The sequence below is a fragment of the Macaca mulatta genome, chromosome 16 (assembly GCF_049350105.2).
Source record: "Macaca mulatta isolate MMU2019108-1 chromosome 16, T2T-MMU8v2.0, whole genome shotgun sequence".
NCBI lineage: Eukaryota > Metazoa > Chordata > Mammalia > Primates > Cercopithecidae > Macaca > Macaca mulatta.
The window spans coordinates 9,992,674-10,015,221 of NC_133421.1; the positions used below are offsets into that span (position 1 = coordinate 9,992,674).

The 22,548-nt window shown below is 47.8% G+C and overlaps 1 protein-coding gene across 19 annotated transcripts in view; it reads right to left on the reverse strand.

Moving 5' to 3' along the window:
• The window catches only part of MYH10 (myosin heavy chain 10), a 153,812-nt gene that overhangs the window by 13,861 nt on the left and 117,403 nt on the right, over positions 1–22,548 (reverse strand). For all 19 annotated transcript variants that reach the window (XM_077970318.1, XM_077970331.1, XM_077970327.1 and 16 more), the window contains 11 exons: positions 21,657–21,794; positions 20,399–20,522; positions 17,760–17,931; positions 16,092–16,304; positions 12,142–12,286; positions 10,585–10,791; positions 7,375–7,479; positions 5,985–6,137; positions 5,033–5,281; positions 4,551–4,763; positions 2,596–2,808 (listed from right to left, as the gene is read on the reverse strand). In XM_077970318.1, coding sequence (XP_077826444.1) covers positions 2,596–2,808; positions 4,551–4,763; positions 5,033–5,281; positions 5,985–6,137; positions 7,375–7,479; positions 10,585–10,791; positions 12,142–12,286; positions 16,092–16,304; positions 17,760–17,931; positions 20,399–20,522; positions 21,657–21,794 — 1,932 coding nt within the window. The remainder of the gene's footprint in view (positions 1–2,595; positions 2,809–4,550; positions 4,764–5,032; positions 5,282–5,984; positions 6,138–7,374; positions 7,480–10,584; positions 10,792–12,141; positions 12,287–16,091; positions 16,305–17,759; positions 17,932–20,398; positions 20,523–21,656; positions 21,795–22,548) is intronic.

Below are 22,548 nucleotides of genomic sequence, written 5' to 3' on the forward strand. Positions count from 1 at the left end.
GAGGTCTCTGTTACCAAACAGTTACTATCAACAGAAAACCACAGTAGCTGAATTGTGTTCAAAGGGGTCTTTAACCACCACCACCTAATACAAACCATCCCACTGACTGCTGCGAGGGCATGAGAAGGCAGCCAGGGACCTGAGCTCAGAGTGTAGATGAAGCCAAGATGGAAAGACCCGAGACAAATGCGGTAACCATGTAATAAAGGCTGGAGTAGGCACAGAGTGGGCATGGGGTGGTTGCTAAGAGGTGCAGAGGACTAAGCGGGCACGCCTGTTTCCTAGAGCTGCGAGGACGTGGGGCATGGCCAAGTTACAAGGGTGCCAGAACCACACAGAAACTGCCTTTGATAAGCAGGAAGGGGGGAGCAGTCAAAGCTGTCCAATGGAGGAGGGACGAAATGAAGGCCAGCTCTGGAGCAGACAGATGGGAGCGTGAGGATGAGTAAGATGTGGGCAGGAAACTGAGGGGGACACACCTGTCAGCCACTCACTCACTCTGCGGCACTCTTCGCTCAGTGAGCCTCCTAGTGTGCAGTGGGGATGGGGCACTACGCTCACACTGTCTGAGGGACGCTCAGAAGTAGGTGCTCTGGAGTCCTTAAACCAAATTCCAACGCCTCCGTCACCAATGACGGGGACCAGACATGAAGCTGCTGAGCTCCAAACCTTATCAGCCCGAGTCCACAGGGACCGTGTGTCACTGCCTTGACTTGGCCTCCTCAACCTGTCCTGCTTTGTCCACTTATTTAGCCACAAATAACTGCTTTGTCATGTATTTATTAAGGTATAGGACATAAATACCTTAATAAATACCTATGCCCTAGGTAGTGTTCTAGCAACTGGAGGCTCAGGTGAGCAAGGAAAGGTCCCTGCCTTCACAGAGCTTCCGCTTCCTGCTAAGAGGATGATGGGTGGTGTGGGAGCTGGTATGGAGGCACCAAGGCTTGACAAGTGGTGGCTCCACTGGTCCTCTCCAAAGGGGAGAAACAGGGCCGCTGCTGCTGCTCCTCTGCAGGGGTTGGCATGGGAGACGAGGAGCAGGGCAGCTGCTCCCGCATAATGCAGAGGCGCTCGTCATCTACTTGCTGTATTCTGCAGAGACCTGGGGCTGTACCTCAAGGCACAGGATAGCAGGAGGCACCTAATGTAGAGCCACTTAACATGAATTTCAAAGTGTGGTGGTTTAAAAAAATGTCTACAAATTCTTTAATACTCCCCACCTTAAAGAGTTGGAGCATAATCTCCTTTTGAATGTGGGCCAGACTTGGTGACTCGCTTCTGACAAACAGAATAAAAAAGTGATCACATGAGACTTCGGAAATTAGGTCATAAAAGGCCTGGAAGCTTCCTCCTTGCTTGCTTTCTTTTGAATCTCTCTCTCGTGAAGCTCCTCCAGGACACTCAGGAGGCCCATGTAGCAAGCTGCCGAGGCCTCCTGCTGACACCACATGTGTGAGCCAGCTTGGCACGGCTCCTCCAGCCCCGGTCAGGCCTTCAGATGATGCAGCCAGGGCCAAGGTCCTGACTGTACCAGAACCACTGACTCAATCGCTTCCCAATTCCTCACACACAGAAACTGTGACATAAATGTTGTCACAGTTTGCAATAATTTGTTAAGTTTGGGGTAATTTGTTATCCAGCAATAAATGACCAATAATTAGTGGAGTGAAAATAATAAAGCAAAATTAAATATATCCCACATCTGGCCGGGCATGGTGGTTCATGCCTGTAATCCCAGCACTTTGGGAGGCCAAGATGGGCAGATCACCTGAGTCCAGGAGTTTGAGACCAGCCTGGCCAACACGATGAAACCCCGTCTCTACTAACAATACAAAAATTAGCCGCACATGATGGCGTGTGCCTGTAGTCCCAGCTCCTTGGGAGGCCGAGACAGAAGAATCACTTCAACCTGGGAGGCAGAGGTTGCAGTGAGCCAAGATCGTGCCACTGCACTCCAGCCTGGGTGACAGAGCGAGACTCCGTCTCAAAACACACACACCCCCACCCCCGCCAAATCCAAGACTTATTGCCATGAACTGGAAGGGACTGGCAAAATATCCACAATTCATATTTAAAGTTTTAGACTATAAATTTAACATACATGCAGAAAAGTGTCTAATATACATTCAGAAAAGTATACAATTTATACATGGATAACAACTTTATAAAATGACAAATTTAAATATCTGCTCTTTTTCCTTTTGAAGAGTGATCTAATTATTAGGACTTGAGATCTGAACCGCAGACATCTGCCAAATCACTGTGTCTGGGATGCATCAATTCTTTCCTATACCCACATTCTAAGACAAGGAACTTGAACCTAACCACAGATTCCTTTGGGAGTCCACTGAGGGCTTTCTAATTGATAAGTGTAAGCAGCAATGATACTGTCTGAGGAACAGAAAAACCTAAACTAATTACAATAAAATTTAAATAATAAAATTCTCAAAGGACCAAATAAATTCATTTTACTCTCTGTGTTACTCTGTGTTTACTCAGATGTGTTCTAACATGAATGAACAGGATACTGACCCAGAGCTGGGCTTTGAGAGCCTGCACCCCTTGTCGTGGAGGCTGTGCCTTCTGCCCTACCTGTTTGATCAGCAGCCGCTTCTTCTCTTCATTCTGCTCGTCCCTGGTTTGCAGGTCTCTCTCGAACTGCGCCTTCATGGCCTGCATGTTGACCTCCAGACGAAGCTTGGCATCTTCCGTGGCCTGGAGTTCGTCTTCCAGCTCCTCCAGCTGGGTCCTCATTTCCTCCACCTGCTGCTCCAGGGCCCGTTTGGATTTTTCAAGTTCGTGAACCTAAACCACCAAAGCATCAGGAAAGAGTTGACCTGGGCGGAGGCACGTGGGAAGAACAGCAGTCTTCCTGTTGTACAGGCCCACTTGTGGCATGCTGGCCACTTTGGTCCCCCTGGGCTGGCCCCCTGCCACATGCACACACATCCTTCCCTCTCCCCCGAAGGCTGCTGCTATTCTCCATTTCAGTGTATGCAGCTCAGAACTACAGTGCAGATTTCTTTATTCACACGTGTTCTCTGGTCATCCTCCTCCGATGACCTCTAAGCTGAGAGTTCTTCAGTGAGCCAAAGAACAAAGGAAACAGCCATGTCAGGGAACCTGTCTGTTGACTGACCCCCTTGCCTGCTGTCTGTGAGGAGCAAGTATGACAGTACACCTCTTCTTGCTGTAGAAAAGATATTCGTATTGAAAAGCACATGTGGAAACTGCTGACTATTCGGGTGGCTTCGGCCTAACAAGCAGGGCACAGTACAGAGGCCTTGGTCTTTCTCTGGACAAAGATCCCCCCACCACGATTTCCCTCGTTCTCTGCGCCAAGCACTGTGCTGAGAGCTTCACCTCCTGTGCCCTTTGATTATCGCGGCAGCCTTTGGAGGGAGGCCTTGGTGCTGCTGTGCACCCCCTCTGGGGTCCAGGACCACCGCAGTTCTCACAGGGACAGGCGTGGAGAATCTTAGGACAGGAGGAAGGCCCATTTCTATACAGTGTCTGGTGCTCAGTAGGCACAAAAGACATGTTTGTGGGATAAACGTGTGAGTGTTGATGCTACAGAAAACGAACATGAAGTCAACTGTAGCGTTCTCTCTCCACATTTCACTGTGTAACCATGGCCACTTCTACTTTCAGTGGCCTCTTCTTGTCCATGGGGCTAGTCCCTGGGTGCCAAGTTGTAGGAGACCCAGCAGGAAGGTGGGGCCACCTTCGCTGAGGTATGATGTGGCCAGATGGCCCATAGCCCATGAAAATGAGACCCTACCTTTTTAGAGGACTTTGTGCTTTTCAAAGCAGATGCAGTAACTTCATGAAATTGGGCAAGTATAATGTCCCTCTGGCAGATAAAGAAACTTAGGCTTCAAAAGCTTAAGTGGCTTCCCGTGGTCAGAATGGAAGCCTGTGGAGGAGCCAGGGAACCTTGCCTTTGACACCAGGCCTGGCTTTGTTTTGCTATCTTCAACACGCCATACGCTAAGGGAGAGACATAGGGTCAGTGAGTGGCATGGCAGCTCCTGCGGAAGACGTATGCAATGGAAAGAGAAACTGTGCCACAGAAGCTTCTAAGCTGTGGAGAAGCCCCCAAAGCTACTGAAGCTCTCCAAGAAAACAGTGGGGCCTCCCTGGGAAGAACCGGGTCAGAGGGAGCTGCCATTCCCCGCTCCTCCTCCTCTCCAGGTCCCCACTCACCGCATGTTTGGCAACTACCTGTGACGGCAGAACCACGAAACCTTTTGTTGAAAGTCCCCCCTGCCAGGGTGTAGGCTGGGGCAGGGAGGGCAGTGAAAGGAAGAAGAAACACGTTCACCTCCAGCCAGAGCTGGGGGGAGATGGCAGAAAACCTGACAACGGTCCCAGAAGACCTGAACCCCCTCCTCACGCACAGGCCAAAGCACTCCTAGACGGCTTCGTGGCTGGGCTGTACGTTCCCAGGTCCTTCAGGCACCCCAAGGAGCCGCCTGCTCCCGTGTGAAGGCCCAGGCCCCTGGGATGCTCTCCCATGCGGAGTGTGGACCCCACCAGCGACTTACGTTCTTCCCCACGTCGTCTTTGGAGCTCATGAGGTCTTCCATGTCTGCTCGGAGCTGCTTGTTCTGCCTCTCAAACTCCTCCTTGGCCTCCAGGGCTTCCTCAAGGGCCCGGGCCAGTGACAGGGCTTTGGTTTCTTTCTCTCTGGCCTCGGCTTCGGCCCGGTCCCGCTCTTCGGCATAGCGGGCAGAGATGCTCTTCTCTTCTGCTAACAGCTGTGCACAAGGGGATGGGGGAACGTGAAAAGCCGAAACAGCGGCATCAGCTTGTCTCTTCCACTGCGTGGCTGATGTGTCGCCAGAGTGCTGCCATTAGATTATGGTGTTCTTGTATTTCCTTTTTTTTTTTTTTTTTTTGCTTCCCCCTTTTTCCAATTTTGATATAAATATGTATCCCATTTAATTGCCTTTAAATAAGATTATTTTAAACCATAGGAACAAAAGCAAGAGCCCTGCCAGGAGGAAACGACGCGTGGCCGACCCACCTGGTCAAACTTCTTCTGCTTCTTCTCCAAGTTGGAGGCGACCTGGCGCTGATGGTCCAGGTCCACCGTGAGGTCGTCCAGCTCCTGCTGCAGGCGGTTCTTGGTCTTCTCCAGTTTGTCATACGCCAGTGCCTTCTCCTCCAGGCGTTGGCTCAGGGCCTCCACGTCCTTCAGAAGCTTCTTCTTGGCTTCTTCCAGACTTTCAATTGTTCCCAGGTCATCATCTACTTTCTTCTTGGTATCAGCCAACTAGGTTTTGTGTAAGGACAAACAGAAAGTATTAATGTTCTCAATTGGGGCTGGGCATGGTGGCTGACGCCTGTAATCTCAGCACTTTGGGAGGCCGAGGTGAGCAGATCACTTGAGGTCAGGAGTTCGAGACCAGCCAGGCCAACATAGTGAAACCTCATCTCTACTAAAAATACAAAAATCGCCTGTCTGTAGTCTCAGCTACTGGGGAAGCTGAGGTGGGAGGATCACTTGAGCCCAGGAGGTGGAGGTTGCAGTGAGCTGAGATCATGCCACTGCACTCCAGCCTGGGCGACACAGTGAGACTCTGTTTCAAAAAAAAAAAAAAAAAGAACTCAATTAGTTCTTGAATTTGAAGAAAACTTTTGTTTTTAATATTTTGAGAGAAGAAAAATCAATACTGTGATTTTAAAATAAATGAATCTTAGACGGTCACTACTTAATTTCTTAGCTAACAGTCTATTAAAATGATAACTGGATTGAAATTTTACATCGTTGACACAGTCCTAGGTCCTTATTTTAAGGGCTTCCAGCATTATAACCAGCATGTGGGCTGGGTCAAAGCAAAACCATTTAATGGGCTTAATTTAGTACAACCTAATTAACTGTCCCAAATGGAGTTGAGACAGCCTGGCAAAGCAGGGCCAGGAGCTGCTAAAGACACACATCGAGGCCACCGCGGCTTCCTAAAGAGGACGCACACCTGGGACTGCAGGGCCAGCACTTGCTTCTCCAGGTTCTTCCTGGCCTCCTCCTCCTCCTCCTGCTGCTCCTGAAGACTGTTCTTCTCCTCTTCCAGCTGCCGGATTCGACTGCTCAGGTTTAGTTTCTGGCGTGTCTCCTCCTGAAGAAGCTCCTGTGTATTTTTTTTTTAAAAGGGCAACACTTCCGTTATATTTATCACCAAAACAAATACACCTGTATTAAAGAATTCATGTCATAAAAGAGAGTGCCTCAGTGCATGAGAACACCCAGTGACATTCACACACACAGACGATTTAAAAACACACACAGTAACTTTGTAAAAGTTTTTCACACCAACACTGCTTCAGACTGATCCCTGAAGAATGAATGGCGGCGCCGTCCACCCAAGGGCCCAGGCTGGAGCCTCCAGGCATCCCTGAGGCCTCCCCTCCTGCATCCCCCACCACACCCTGCATCTCCTCAGTCACGCCTGGAATCCCTTCCTCTCTATCCCCTGCCCCGTCTTAGTTCAGGCCCTCAGCCCTTCACGCTGGGATCACCTCTCCCGTCGTAGGCATCCCCTCCTTCATATTTCCTGCCAGACTGACTTCTAAAATGTAAGCACAACCATGTTTTTCCTGTTACTTTCAGACTGGGGAATCTTCAGAGGCGTTAGTTGTGTGGAGCAGAGTTCCTGGGCTCTGGCTCTGGCCGCCTCTAGTCTCACTCACCAGGCCGTGCCTTGTCATGCATGGGGTATGCTTCAGTTAAAATGAATTTATCCCCAACTGCCTAATTATTCCACTTTCGGCCTGAGATTTTTTTTAATCCCCAGCACCTAGCCTAAAGCCTGACAAATAAGCACTCATAAATGTTTGCAAATTTAACAAAATTAAGCTGTAAAACTCCAAGAATAAAGTGCTACATTATTTTCAAGTAACCTGTAGCTGACTTAAAAACATCCCTAACGGATGATGCAGTGCAGGTCTTAACCATCTGATAAGCAAGCCTCAACTCACCCTTTTACAAAATGGACTGTTTCTCACAGGCCAGCACAATGAAATTCCAACCATAATGAAACAATCTTATTTAAAATGGCCAGCAAGACATTGTGTGCAGGACCATGGCTTGGGTAAACCACTGCCCAGGCGGCGGCAGTGAATGGCAGGTGGAGCTGCCTCCGAGGCCACCCACGTGCCTGCCGGACACAGGAACCCCAGAGGCTCTACATTAAGACACTGAGCTTCCAGGGAGAAATCCTGAGTAGCAAGCCTGGCTCCAAATAAAAGTATGACATAAAACTAGTAAGAGGTGACATACAAGACAACTCTGGGGCCAGCATATTTCACCAGCTTAAATACTACAGAAATGTTAGTTATTATAAAGACCCCTTGTTCCCCGTGGAATACCTGTGTATCCTGTAGTTGAGACTCAAGACTAGCTGCATCCTTAGCAAATTTAATCCCCTTCTTCTCCGCTTCTTCCAGAAGGGTGGAGACATTATCTAGCTCATTCTGTAAGGAGAAAAAGATTAAATTCAACTCAAAAGTAAGCGAGCAGAAAGGGTCTAGAAACACAGCTTTTAAACAGAACACAAATAGAGAAGAACTCGGGGGCAGTGTGAACCTGAAACTACCCATTCAATTAAGGAAGACTCACCACCAAGAGTCTGTTGCCTTCAAACAGAGCTCAAATAAGTAGGTACTAGAACCTGCCTCCCTGGCTACCTTAATAGTTTCTACCCATGGAAAGGATGGGGCGGCGGGGGGTCTCCTAACTGGTTGTCTACCTTCTTCTATTTTTATCATGAAGAGACAAAAATTAAAGCAAAGCCTTTGAAAGAGTGACTGTATCCTCTGTGGGGAGGCTGAAAGGCCAGCAGGTGCTTGATTTTGGTGCTCTTTCACATGAAGATGCGTTAACCACGTGCTTTGGGAGGAAAGTATAATTCACATTCTTATAGAGCTTGAGGCTTCTATTAAAGGGATACAAGAGAGTTTTTTTTTTTTTTTTTTTTTTGAGACAGAGTCTTGCCCTGTCGCCCTGGCTGGAGTGCAGTGGCACGATCTTGGCTCACTGCAATCTCTGCCTCCTGGGTTCAAGCAGTTCTCCTGCCTAAGCCTCCTGAGTGGCTGGGATTACAGATGTGCGCCACCACGCCTGGCTAATTTTTTGTATCTTTAGTAGAGATAGGGTTTCGGCCTCCGAAAGTGCTGGGATTACAGGCGTGAGCCACCACGTCCGGCCGGAAGTTCTTTAAGGTTTTAAAAAACTGGTATTATATATTCATCATGAATATTTAAGCTATTTCTTATGGTCAGATTTAATGAATAATATTTTTTCCTTCTCAATTAATATTTCTAAAATATTTTCCAAACAAATCTTCATGGTATAAGATGCTTTATAATTTTTGATGACCGTTGGCGCTGGGAAGAAGCAGAGGGACGCAGAGGGATGCAGAGGGACACAGAGGGGCAGCAGGGCACCGTGGGTTCTCGCCTGTCCTCATCACACCAGCTGAGGGAAGGTGGATGGCGGCACAGCCACAGCGCAGTCTGCCATGGGCAGGCCTCTCTGCTGAGTCCTAGAGCCCTGGAGAATCATGTACTGTAATGCGGTCTTGGGCCTCTGACACAACACAGCTCTGTAATGCTTTTTCAATGTGGCAATATAGGATGTACATCTTTTCTTACCAATAGGGACTCATTGACTATATTGTTTTTGCTGGATGCATAGAAGTCCGTATTAAACATTAAAGTTATTTCCAATCACAGTCAGCCCTTCCTATCCATAGGTTCCATCTGTGGATTCAACCAAACATGTATTAAAAATATTCAGAAAAGGGCCAGGCGTGGTGGCTCATGCCTGTAATCCCAGCACTTTGGGAGGCCGAGGTGGGCGGATCACGAGGTCAGGAGATGGAGACCATCCTGGCTAACACAGTGAAACCCCGTCTCTACTAAAAATGCAAAAAATTAGCCGGGCGTGGTGGCGGGCGCCTGTAGTCCCAGCTACTCGGGAGGCTGAGGCAGGAGAATGGCGTGAACCTGGGACGTAGAGCTTGCAGTGAACTGAGATCGCGCCACTGCACTCCAGCCTGGGCGACAGAGGCAAGACTCTGTCTCAAAAAAACAAAAAAGAAAAATTCAGAAAAAACCCCTGCATGTGCACTGACCATGTATAGTTCAGGACTCTTTCGGGTGATTTCCTAAAACCATGACTGTTTTGGGTTGTTATTTCCTAAAAAATACAGTCTAACAACTTTTTACAAAGCATTTACATTGTCTTAGGTATTATAAGTGATCTAGAGATGATTTATAGTATATGGGAGGATGTGCATACATGCAAATACTACGCTTTTTTTTTTTTTGAGATAAGAGTCTTGCTCTGTTGTCCAGGCTGGAGTGCAGTGGCATGATCTTGGCTCACCGCAACCTCCACCTCCCTGGATTCAAGCAATTCTCCTGCCTCAGCCTCCCGAGTAGCTGGGATTACAGGTGTGCAACACCACACCTGGCCAGTTTTTTGTATTTATTAGTAGAGACGGGGTTTCACCATGTTGGCCAGGCTGGTCTCAAACTCCTGACCTCAGGTGATCCGCCCACCTTGGCCTCCCAAAGTGCTGGGATTACAGGTGTGAACTACCATGCCCGGCCCCATACTATGCCATTTTTATTAGGGACTCTAGCATCAGCAGATTTTGGTATCTGCAGGAGGTCCTAGATTCAATGCCCCAGTGGATACTGAGGGCTGACTATACTTTTGTACACACTTCTGCAATGAACATTCTTGAAGTTGACTCTGTGTATACATCCTTAGTTAATTCCCTAGGATAAATGACTAGACGTGGATTTTTCGGGTCTAAGGATACTCCCAGTTTTAAGGCTCGTGATCTAAGACTGCCAAACTGTCCTTTAGAAAAGGTTGCACTAGGCCAGGCACAGTGGCTCAAGCCTGTAATCTCAGCACTGTGGGAGGCTGAGGCGGGCAGATCATGAGGTCAGGAGATCGAGACCATCCTGGCTAACGTGGTGAAACCCTGTCTCTACTAAAAATTCAAAAAATTAGCCGGGCATGGTGGCAGGCGCCTGTAGTCCCAGCTACTCGGGAGACTGAGGCAGGAGGATAGGGTGAACCCGGGAGATGGAGGGTACAGTGAGCAGAGTTTGCGCCACTGCACTTCAGCCTGGGCGACAGCGAGACTGTCTCAAAAAAAAAAAAAAAGGTTGCACTAATTTATACCAGCAGTGTAAAAAAATAAAACTCTTGCAAATCTTTGCCAATGTGAAGTATAATTTTTTTGGCCCATTGTTCCTATTATTTGCTGGACTAATGGAGAAGCTGAAGTGCTTAAAACTGTTCAAGCAACTATAAACACAATTCAAGGTGGAACTGATCAAGTCCAATTCATGCTGTCTTCTTCTTAAAATAAGAATTATTTAACTTCATCGAAGTAATAGACACTAGGGACACCTAAGACTCGATGTATTTACTGGACAGCAATTGTCAGGTATTACACAGCACGCTGGCTGTGGGTCTCTGATTGCACAGAGGGATACAATGGTAAATTAGGGACATGCTACGGTGGGATGTGTGTAGAGCGGAGGTTTCTGGCTTACCTGCAGCTTACTTGCTTTCTCCGCCAGCTCCACCCTGAGCCTGTCGCCTTCGGAGACCTTGGCATGGAGCTCCTGGACCTGCGCGTCGAGCTTCTTCCTCTTGTGCTCAGACTCGGCCTTGACCTGCTGCAGGACCTTCACCTCACACGCCAGTTCCTTGTTATCTGTCTCCAGGCCCTGCTTGTTCTTCTCTAGATTTGCTTTGAACTAGGAGACGGAAGGGAAAACATAATTCACTAATTATTTTCTAAAACTCCATACAGAGGACTGCTTTTTGAGTCTGCGGAATTGTGCCTAACACACAGTAAGCCTGTGATCAACATTTGTTGAATGAATGAATGAATGAAAATGTTTGCTGTTCTCTGAATGTGAGGATTTCTGTGTAAGGAACACACGCGTACGTACTGCTCTGAGGAGCAGATGCAGGTACTTAGGGGCTCACTGTGCTAAGTAATGATCCTTGTCGATGCCAAGTGTCGTGTCTGCAGCGTACTCACTCACACTGTCCTTTGTATAAAACAAGTGTTGTTACTGTAAAAACTGTTTTACATGTACTAACATGAGCAAGCACCCCTGGTGCAGGGTGGTCACAACAGGATGTGTCTCCAATGACATCTTGCCTCAGGGACACGATTGGGTGTAGTAAGGTGTTCACATGGGAATCTGGGCCAGACTGTCTGGCCTCAGGCTGCCTTTCCATGAACCAGCTGTGTGACCCCGGCTTAATTACCTAACACCGCTGGGCCTCAGTTTCCTTGTCTTTTAAATGAGAATTATAGGAGACTGTGCCACAGGGTTGTAACCAAGATTAAGGAAGGCAATTCACGTAGGGTACTTAGCACAGTACCTGACACAAATGTAAATGTTCTGTAAATGTTAATATTGTCATTGTCTAAATTAAAAGGTGGCATGTGGCTAGGCAAAGAACAGAGAGATGGAGAAACCGGAGCAAGAACCAAGTCACAAAGGCAAGGATGATTATGGGAAGTCATGGAGGCCAGTCTGCACAGGGCGGTGGCATGAGTCACAGGGCACATGAAATTCAGTTTCAGCAGAACGGAAAGCCTATGTCTGAGATACAGAAGCGGGAACAATGAATGAAAGGCAAGACTGTGCTTGGTGGCTGCGGTGAGATCACAGGCAGGGAAGGACAAGAAGGGAGAGATGAATGTCAGGAACCCCTGAAGGGGAACAGTGGCGGGACTTGTGACTTACTGGCAGCAGACAAGTAAGGGAAGAATGACTTTCAAATCATTCAGGGTTTTGAGTGAAGCCACTGGGAGAAGGACTTAGTGAGAGGAGACACTGGGGAGGACTGTGTGATTTGAGATGGCGGCTGGATCCGTGCATTTGCATCTGGCTTTTTTCCCTAAGTAGACACTGTGTTTTCAGAAAGCCGCTCCTGCCTTGGCAGCTGGGTACCCAGCAGCCCACTCAATGGCGTGTAGAGGCTGGAGCACAATCAATACCTGACTGAACAGAACGGGCAGATAGGATGGGAGTGGGTCTGCTGGTGGATTTTCTCCAGGCCACAGCACACGGCAGGGTCTCCCTTACCCGCTTGGCCTGTTCCAGCTGCTCTGAGAGCTCCTCCAGGGCTGTTGCGTGTCTTTGTCTCATGTCCTGGATTTGAGCTTCATGGTTCTTAGTTTCCTCCTCAAGAGCCTTCTTCAGCTCTGCCACTTCTTGTTCACGTTTTGTACTAGAGAAGGACATTTTTTAAGAGAGATCAGAATTAGCTGACTGATTAGAAACACATTTTCTTTTTGAAAAAGTACTGTTTTTGTTTTAAATATTACATAAATTCCTTTAATAAATATTTGATGTGCTATTTCCAGTAGGCCGGCAGGTCTATTACTGTGGTATCAGAAATCCTCCTAGAGAGCTGAGTAGTGGTTCATGCCTGTAATCCTGGCAATTTGGGAGGCTGAGGTGGATCGCTTGAGCCTGGGAGGTTGAGGCTACAATGAGCTATGACTGTACCACTGCACGCCAGCGTGGGTGAGTGAGACCCTATCTTTAAAAAAAAAAAAAAACCCAAACCCCCCCCCCAAAAACAAAACAAAACAAAAACCAGTGCAACTTCCCTGCCATATCTGACTTATCAAGACACAGGGTGACATCCCTAGGGGGTCTTCAAATTGTTCTGGGCAGTCTGGTTTCATTGGAGGTCAGGAATTGGTTAACACAAGATGCCAAACTGCCTGACATAGCCCCAACAGAATTGAATAAAACTGGAAAAAGGGAGTCTCCCAGAGATTTTCAAAAGTGAAGGGGTGGCAAAGGCCAAATGAATCAGGACGTTGCACTGTAACAAAGCAAGACTCTAACATTCACATGAAGAAGCCGCAATGAACTAACATCCTCCCAAAACTCTACTAGAAAATGGCTTGAGGTTGGGGAGGAGGGCGTTATCTTTTGGAGGGGCAGGAAAATTAAAAGGCAGCTCAAAGGGTTCAGAAAGGATCTCTGATGTTTGATATGAGAACACAGCAGGTCCATGGCCATAGAACTGGAATGTTCTGACATAAACTGGTTTTATCTAACCTGCACTTTACGGTATGAGGGTCACATTAGCATTAAGTATCTTTTCATGGCTTTCTAATATTTTTAAAATTGGCTGTAACAAATACAGGGTAACTTGAATAACCAGAGTTATTCACTTTCTAGAAGAGATCTTACTCCCCATGGCGAGTCACTCTAAATTTGTTAATCTGAGCACCGTGTTTAAGCACGAGCTTGATGAAGACGGAAGCCAGTCAGGTAAACAGTGCTCCTGCTAAGACCTATATTAGCACTGTTGAATTAGCTACAACTTCACACTAATCCTGAAGCACATCTCTAGCAAGCTTGCTCTATACTTTATAACATGTCACAACTTAGAACAGTGATTCACACACTGATTCCCATGTGGACACATTTTCCCTCTCTTCACCTTTCTTCTCATGGAGTCATGAGATGCAGGGGCTGGCTGAGAGATCCCTGTGCCAAGAGAACAGGGCCTGGTGGCTGCCAGCTCCATGGTCACATGTAGCCCAGCCAGAAGGAATCACTGAGGATTCTTTGCGGTCCAGCCTAGCTCAGCCCCAAGTTCCACTGGCTCAGCCAGAGGTCAAAGACGTGCTGGTCTGGTCCTGCCCTCTACAAGGCTCCCATCGAGATTATTTCAGCTCACTCCAGCGACCAGTGCTTCGTTGATCAGACTCTCGGGAAATCTCCCCAACTAGCAGCACGTTGTCTTTTGGGAAAATAGTTTTGTGTGTGTGTGTTCCTCGTCCCTACTTGAACCCAACGGTCAAAGGAAACCTTCACCTTCTCTTCCCCAGGCTGAACAACCCAATTTCTCTTAGTCTTTCGTCAAAAGTCCTCAAGAAAGTTAAAATGCCAGTGCGTCTGCAGAAGAGTAGATGATTTACAGAGGACTATTACTTTATACTAATCATGGAAAGAACTAGGGCCCAGGGAGGGTGGTTTGCATTCTCTTAAGGGTCCTTAGCAAGAATGGAGGACACATCTGAGCTGCAGGCAAAACAGAATCAGTGGGTGCTACAGCTGAGCATAGGCATGGTTTTAATAAATACGCGCATTTATTTTTTTGCAAGGGTTGGATGGAAAAATGATCAGAACCTTATTTTCTATTGCAGTCGAAAGCCCAGCTGGGAGTGGAGAGTTCAGCCAAGTCTAGTTCAGTGGTTTCTAGATTTTAAAAAAGCAGACATATCAAAGAGAAGTCTAGGACTCACACTACGAAAAGCAGTTACTCTGCTAAAGTGGGGTAAGGGCCGGGCGCGGTGGCTCACGCCTATCATCCCAGCACTTTGGGAGGCCAAGGCGGGTGGATCACCTGAGGTCGGGAGTTTGCGACCAGCCTGACCAACATGCAGAAACCCCATCTCCACTAAAAAATACAAATTAGCCAGGCATGGAGGCAGGCACCTGTAATGCCAGCTACTCAGGAGGCTGAGGCAGGAGAATCGCTTGAACCCAGGAGGAGGAGGTTATAGTGAGCCGAGATTGCACCATCGCACTCTGGCCTGGGCAATAAGAGCGAAACTCTGTCTCAAAAAAATAAAAAATAAAATATAAAATAAAATAAAAAAGTGGGGTAGGAAGTCTCGAACCATGCCTGGTTCAGATGGGGTTTTTCCTCTCTGGGAAAAAACTGAAGACAAAAACCAACCAACCTCTGTCCGGCTGCCGTAGCCGTACATGTTCATGGCCAGGATCACGGCCAACATTCCAAGGCGCACCCCTCTGTTCTCCAGCATGGAGAGTCTCCCCACACCCACCATCTGACCTCAGTCTCGCTGCTCTACCGAGCCGGCCTGCCCTGTGGACACCACGATGTCATTCTTTCCACGACCGAGCGCCCAGGTTTCCAGCTGCTGGGTGGACCCAGCTGATGACATCCGTGTCCTCTGGGGAAATGCACTGGTTTTCACCACAACCTATTTCCCTCCTGGTTGCTCTGGGTCATGTTCGGCCTCTCTGGCCACACTTGCGTTCATAAATAATTCCCTGTCTTTCTTGCTTTATTTCAGGCCCCAGCAGCTCCCCGGGGTGACGGGCTATTCTTTCCATCATTGACAACCTGAAGAGCCAGCAGGTGTGCCTGCAGCCAGCCAAGGCGGCGAGGGTTCCCTTCTGGCTGGGACTCCTGGGGTGGCCCTGAGGCACTTGGCAGTGTGAGTGTGGGAGGGAGCAGACGGCCTCTGCCAGGACAGCAAGCTGGCACACCCCCCACGCTGCTCTCCACAGTGACGACACCTATGAGTCCGTGGGAGCAGCGGACCGGCACCTCCAGGCCTGTGCACCGGCTCACCGCTAGGGCTCTCCTGCGACTCGCGGGCTGCCACGCTGCAGTTTTCTACCCGGGAGCCTTCTCTGGCCATGTTCACCTATGCTTGTCACCTTTTTCATGCCCACCCCGGCTGCTGGCTCATGCTGCTGCATATGCCTCTGCCCACTGCACACCTCTGTCCCAGTGCCTGCACCAGCCTTCTTCTCACCCTTGTGAAGGCACCCTTCCCTTTTCAGCTGGTTACCTACATCGTTCACACCACCTGGCACTGCCAGCATAAGTGCCTGGCCTCCTGGGTATCTCCTCCTATTCCTGTGTTTACCCTTCTCCCTCTGGTCCTATCTATCTATAATCTCTTTTCACTGCCCCCCTCTGTGTGTAGCTGTCACTGTCCCTCCCTAGACATCCATCACTGACCACAGCTTTTCTGATCACACCCTCTCACTCTGTGTCCCTCAGTCTGCTGTCTACCCTAGGACTCACACTACTAAAAGCAGTTACTCTGCTGAAGTGGGGTACCCTGCGCAGGTGTTTCTACCCATAGGCTGGTCTGTTTCTAACCATTACTATTTAATCACCGTTCCACCTGCCATCACGAGGAAAAGCACACCACCTCTCAAAGACAGCAAGCACACCAGGCATCTCTGTGCGGGCTCGGTGGAGAGGTTGGCAGGCGCCCGGGCCCTGCTCCCTCTCCCACACTCACCGTAGTTCCTGTTGGGCTGCCGTGGTGTCCAGCGTGTCCTCCAGCTCTGTTTTCAGAGCTTCCAGTTCCTCGCTCAAGTCCCTTTTCTGCTTTTCGGCCTTGTTCCGTGAAGCCTTCTCAGATTCAAAGTCTTCCTGAAGTTCCGCAATTTGGGCTTGTAGCTCTCGCACAACTTTAAGGGCATTGTTCTTATGGAGTGTTTCATCGTCACCTCTGTTAAAACACCCGGGCACAAGAGCACTCAGAGACGGCGCCCGGATGGCCTGTTTCTCAGGCGAGCCCCAGCCCCTGAGCACCTCCCCACGAGACCCCAGTCCCACATCCCTCCTCCTGGGGCCTGAGGCTGGTGCAGATGCTCCGCACCTGCGAGGGCAGGAGGAGGTCCTTGGGTAGAGGACTTGCTGAAGGCCCCAAAGCTAATGATGGCAGAGCCAGAACTAGATTCCAGCCCAGCCCCCTTTCCAAACGACCATGCTTCTCCATTAAAAGGTAGGACACTCTTACTTTAGCCCTTAGAATACGAAAACATTTACTCTGAAGTCAAAGGCTGTTATAGTTAAAAATCTGCTTCTAACTATGAAGGAGTGACCTCCTCCATCACACCAGAACCCAGCCAAAACCAGGGATGCTCAGAGAACACACCGGAATGCAGCCAAACCAGGGATGCTCAGAGAACACAGTGGAAGAAAGGCTCTCATCTTCACACCCTCCAGGTGCCTCTCTTCCATAGGGCATCTTTTTGTTTATGTCTGTGGTTTAAAATGTTGGAAGATTTTTCTGATTGGGAATAATTGGGATGTTTGAGGTAAGGGAGATTTTTCTTGTAAGATTTTGATTGTAACACATTATAAACTCCAAGTATTACAACCATGTAGCCAAAGAGTTATTCTTTATAAAGAAATGAAACATTAGACATATTTATTACATCTGATTTGCATTCTAAACTGAATGGTTTAGAACTGATTATTGAATCATGCTCTCAGTGGAGAAATATAATTTCTGAAAAGTGATTTCCCTTCAAGTTCTAAAACATACTACAGGCTGGGCGTGGTAGCTCACGCCTGTAATCCCAGCACTTTGGGAGGCCAAGGCGGGTGGATCACTTGGGGTCAGGAGTTTGGGACCAGCCTGACCAACATGGTGAAACCCCATCTCTACTAAAAATACAAAAATTAGCCGGTTGGTGGTGCACATGTGTAATCCCAGCTAGTTGGGAGGCTGAAGAATGAGAATTGCTTGAACCCAGGAAGTGGAGTTTGCAGTGAGCTGAGATTGCACCACTGCACCCCAGCCTGAGTGACAGAGTGAGACGCCATGTCAAAATAAATAAATAAATAAAACATACTGCAGTTAATCTATAATGTACAGAGACCAAAACATTTGTTATAGTGAAATAATTTGTGCTGGTATGAATTTCCAAGGGTTTCATAATATAATTTGTCATTTTAAAGTATTAAATATTAAATATAAATATTAAGATAGTTTATGAGACTTTCTTGCTGCCCTGACACAAAATCTGTACGCCTGGACTTTTCACTCTCTCAGGTCACACCCAACAGCGAGTAGACCCCATCTCACTCTCCCAGGGTTTTTGGATGCTCCCGAACATAACAGTTTCCTGAAACTCAGCCCCCCGGCTCCCGTGCAGCACAGCTAGGGGCCGCAGACCTGGCCAGCGCGCCCTGCAGCTCCTCCTCCTTCTTGGCCAGCTGCAGCTTGAGCTCGTCAATCTGCGCCTGCAGCTCTGCGATCTGGTCCTGCAGGTCGGTCGTCTCCCCGTCGAGTTTTCTTTTGGCCTTTTCCAGTTCCTGACGAGTCTTTTCTTCCTTCTTTAAGCGTTCTTTAAGGCAAGACATAAGAAGTTCTTCAACACACCGAGTGACTCACCACAGGAATAAACTAAAATTCAGACTGAGCCAAGTTGAAAATAAGCCATTTTATTCAAAAGCATGTCACTGCCCTGATGACATGGTCATGCCCTGGTGTCAACTGCTCAGTCATTTCAAACCCACCGAGATCTGGAGGGGAGATAAATTAGTGTCAGGAGGGAATTTTAAGGAAGAAGTTGAGTGTCCTAAGGATGTCCTTTCATGGGAGGTGAGACCACACTGTGAGAGCCGAAGGGGCCTAGAATCCTCTCATGTCAAACCCATCGCTGTGCCCAGGTTTGCAAAGTGGCTCGGCAGGTGCTGGGGCAGCAATCGTAGCTGCCTGTCACCCCATCCCCTTTTCCATGGGAACCCCTGGTCTGAACCAAGAAAATTGCCGTCCTCGAGTACTGGGAGAGAGGAGACAGAAGAGTGGGCAGCAAGGGCCAGGCCTCTTTTCCACCCTCCCCTCTAAAATTCTGCAGCGATCCCCCAGTTAGCCCTAGTGATCTATTTCACCGAATGATTTATTTCCTCACAGCAACCTCTATGCCTTTGTGTTCTCCAGCAGGAACCAATGTGCTGAGAGGATAAGACCGAGTGTCACAGCCTGATCAAACAGGTGAGTAAAAAAGCACATGTGCTTACGGGTACTTCCTCAGCAGAAGAACCATATACTAGTACAAATGGTTTATGAAAGTAATTTCTTTTTCTTTTTTTTTCTTTTGACACAGAGTCTCGCTCTGTCACCCAGGCTGCAGTGCAGTGGCATGATCTTGGCTCACTGCAAGCTCTGCCTCCAGGGTTCTGGCCATTCTCCTGCCTCAGCCTCCCAAGTAGCTGGGACTACAGGCGCCCGCCACCACGCCCAGCTAATTTTTTTGTATTTTTAGTAGAGACGGGGTTTCACTGTGTTAGCCAGGATGGTCTTGATCTCCTGACCTCGTGATCCGCCTGCCTCGGCCTCCCAGAGTGCTGGGATTACAGGCATGAGCCACCGCACCCGGCTTATGAAAGTAATTTCATACGGACATTCCCTCTTTTGTTTATACTAAAACAAATAAAACCCCAAATATTTTTTAAAAGCCAACCCCGTCGTCTTCCTGTCATAAACGCACACATTAAGAAAGAGTGGGCATCTGCCTGCAGGCGCCTGCACAGAGCTCCCTCCCTCTGGTGATGGTACCAGTCTCTAGCTGCTCTTTCCAACTTCCATCCTCTTTTCATTTCTTTTGCAGAAGCTGTAATGTCCTAGGATTTCCTGATATTACTCTGTGGCTTGGCCCTCAGCAGTGTCTTCTCTGTATCTGCCAGCTTTTATGTCACTGGCCAGTCCCTTTGTGAGGTAAAATCTGGGCACTTTAATGCAGCTTTAGATTAAACACAATGGTCTGTAGGACCCAAACAACCTAACCCCGACCATGACCACCAAAGGGCAATACCTTTTACCACAGTACCAAAGTTAAAAAAGGGAAACCAGGCCTGGCGCGGTGGCTCACGTCTGTAATCTCAGCACTTTGAGAGGCCAAGGTGGGTGGATCACCTAAGGTCAGGAGTTTGAGACCAGCCTGACCAACATGGTGAAACCCTATATCTACTAAAAACACAAAATTAGCCAGGTGTGGTGGCGCATGCCTGTAATCCCAGTTACTTGGGAGGCTGAGGCAAGAGAATCGCTTGAACCTGGGAGGTGAGGTTGCAGTGAGCCAAGATTGTGCCACTGCACTCCAGCCTGGGCAACAAAAGTGAAACTCTGTCTTAAAAAAAAAAGAAAAAGGAAAAGGAAAACCATTTTATCATCGTTCTAAGGCAACACAGAATAACCTTAAGAGCCCTTTTTATTATTTTTTAAAGACAGGGTCTTGCTGTGTTACCCAGGCTGTAGTGCAGTGGCACGATCATCGCTCACTACAGTAAGCTCCTGGGCACAAGCAATTCTGCTGCCTCTGTCACCCAGGCTGGAGTGCAGTGGCACGATCACAGCTCACTATGGTGAGCTCCCGGGCGCAAGCAATTCTGCTGCCTCTGTCACCCAGGCTGGAGTGCAGTGGCACGATCACAGCTCACTATGGTGAGCTCCCGGGTGCAAGCAATCCTGCTGCCTCAGCTTCCAAGTAGCTGGGACTACAGATGTGCACCACTACGCCAGGCTAATTTGTAAATTTTTTTGTAGAGATGGGGTCTCACTATGCTGCCCCGGCTGGTCTTAAACCCCTGGCCTCATGCGATCCTCCTGCCTCAGCCTCCCAAAGTGCTAGGATTACAGGCCAGAGACACTGCGCCCAGCCAAGGGACCAATTTTAATAAGTCAACCCAAACTGAAGGTCCTTATTGTTAGTAATCACCATGTATATTGTTTATTTTTGCATGTTCTGATTACAGTAAAAGCTAAACACTCGCATGTCCTAGTCCTCATTTCCTCTGGCCCCAAACACTAACCTTCTAAATCTGAGATCATCACTTCTTGCTTATTCCTGATTTTGGCCAAGTTTTTTGCCTTTTCTTCCTCTTCAGCCAGCTGAGAGGAACACTCAGCAATACGATCTTCCATGAGTTTCTTTTCCTGGACAGGAAAAATGGACTGCTTCAGAAAAGCCATTCAGAATAACCACTGGGGTTCTGTATTCCTCATAAAGGTCAACTGTCTTTGACTCGAGAGAAAACAAGTACTACCGGCACTGCCTCCCCCCGCAGACTGTACGCAGTCACGTGCTGCAGAACGATGTTCTGGACAGTGATGAACCAGATACACGACAGCGGTCTCCTAAGATGATCATGGAGATGAAAACTTCATCAGAGCTGTCATAGCACCACAGTGCAATGACTCTGGTTTTAAAATAAATGTACTGCAGCCTCCGTGTGCCATGTTGATAAAGTCTGCAGTCACGTACAGCAATGTCCTGGGCCTTCACATTCACTCAGTGCTTACTCGCTGACTCACCCAGAGCAGCTTCCAGTCCCGCAAGCTCCGTTCATGGTGAGTGCCCAATAGAGGTGTGCCATTTTAAATCTTTTCTATCGTTTTTACTGTACTTTTTCTATCATATTTTTACTGGACTTTTGTTTGGATATGTTTAGATACACAAGTACTTCTTAGCACTGTGTTCCAACTGCCTGCAGTATTCAGGACAGTAACATGCCGTACAAGTGTGCGGCCTAGAAGCAATCGGCCACACCGTCTAGTCTAGGTGTGTAATAGGCTCTACTGTCTAGTTTGTGTCAATACACTCTATGATGTTTGTACGAGGATAAAATAACTTCACGATGCATTTCCCAGATTGTGTCCTCGTCGTTAAACAACACACGACTGTACTCCAAAGGGGCAGAAAGGCTTACATGGCTTGGTGCCCACCCTGGGAGCTTGGCCCAGCTGCCTGGTGTTCAGAGTCCCACAGCCAATGGTGGATGAATTAACGCTTGCACAGATGGAAACAAGTCATCACTGAGTGACCAACAGGCACAAAATGCACACATTAAAAGTCTAAAAGATTATCAGGATATTTGGTAAGGTTTAAAAATTCAGTGGTGCCTGTGTCTTTAGAAATCTATACAAGTAGAGATTTACAGAGAAAATTCAGTAAATGAACTTAAAATCTTGAGAATTTTCTGTTTGAGGTCACTTTCAATGAGCGTATCAACATATTATAGAAATATTTTCCATAACTAAAATCAGCTTTTTGTGGGAACAGTCTCTTACTTTGATAAACTTGGAATTTTGGTCCTCGAGAAGCAGAATCTCCTCTTCCATCTTCTTGATCTTGGCCTCTGCTGTCACCTTTTCCAGCTGCAGCTTTTGCCGAGCCCCTTCCTCCTCGTCCAGCTGCTCTTCCAGGTCCTTGTGAAGAACACACAGTCAGTCTCGCCACTTTCTCGAGATTTGACCACACATTCATCATGCACAGGAATGCATTACGACGAGATACTATTTTTTATTTACTTATTTTTTTTTGAGATGGAGTCTCGCTCTGTCGCCCAGGCTGGAGTGCAGTGGCGCAATCTCAGCTCACTGCAATATCCACCTCCCAGGTTCACACCATTCTCATGCGTCAGCCTCCCAAGTAGCTGGGACTACAGGCACCTGCCACCATGCCCAGCTAATTTTTTGATTCTTTTTTTAGTAGAGACGGGGTTTTACCGTGTTAGCCAGGATGGTCTTGATCTCCTGACCTCATGATCCATCCGCCTCAGCCTAGATACTAATTTTTGATTCTCAAAATGCCAGGGATATTTAAAAAAATATGAAATGCAGTTATGTGAAATAGACATTTGTATCCACTAGAGGCTAAAGTACAAACTGGGTCAATCCTTCTAGAAGCCAACATGGCAAAAACGTAGCTTTGAAAATGAGCCTTTCCTTTCAACCAGCAATTTCAGGAAATTGTCACAGATGCGATTTATATAAAAAGACATAAAGTGATAAGTTATTTATAATATTGAATAACTATGAACATGCTACAAAAAGGTCTTGGTAATTAAATGTTGGCACACTTGTTAAATGGAATAATATATAGTAATTAAAATTCACATTTTGGAATAATAGCAACACAGGCAAACATGAATAATGTAGTAGCACTCATGAAATGTGTATT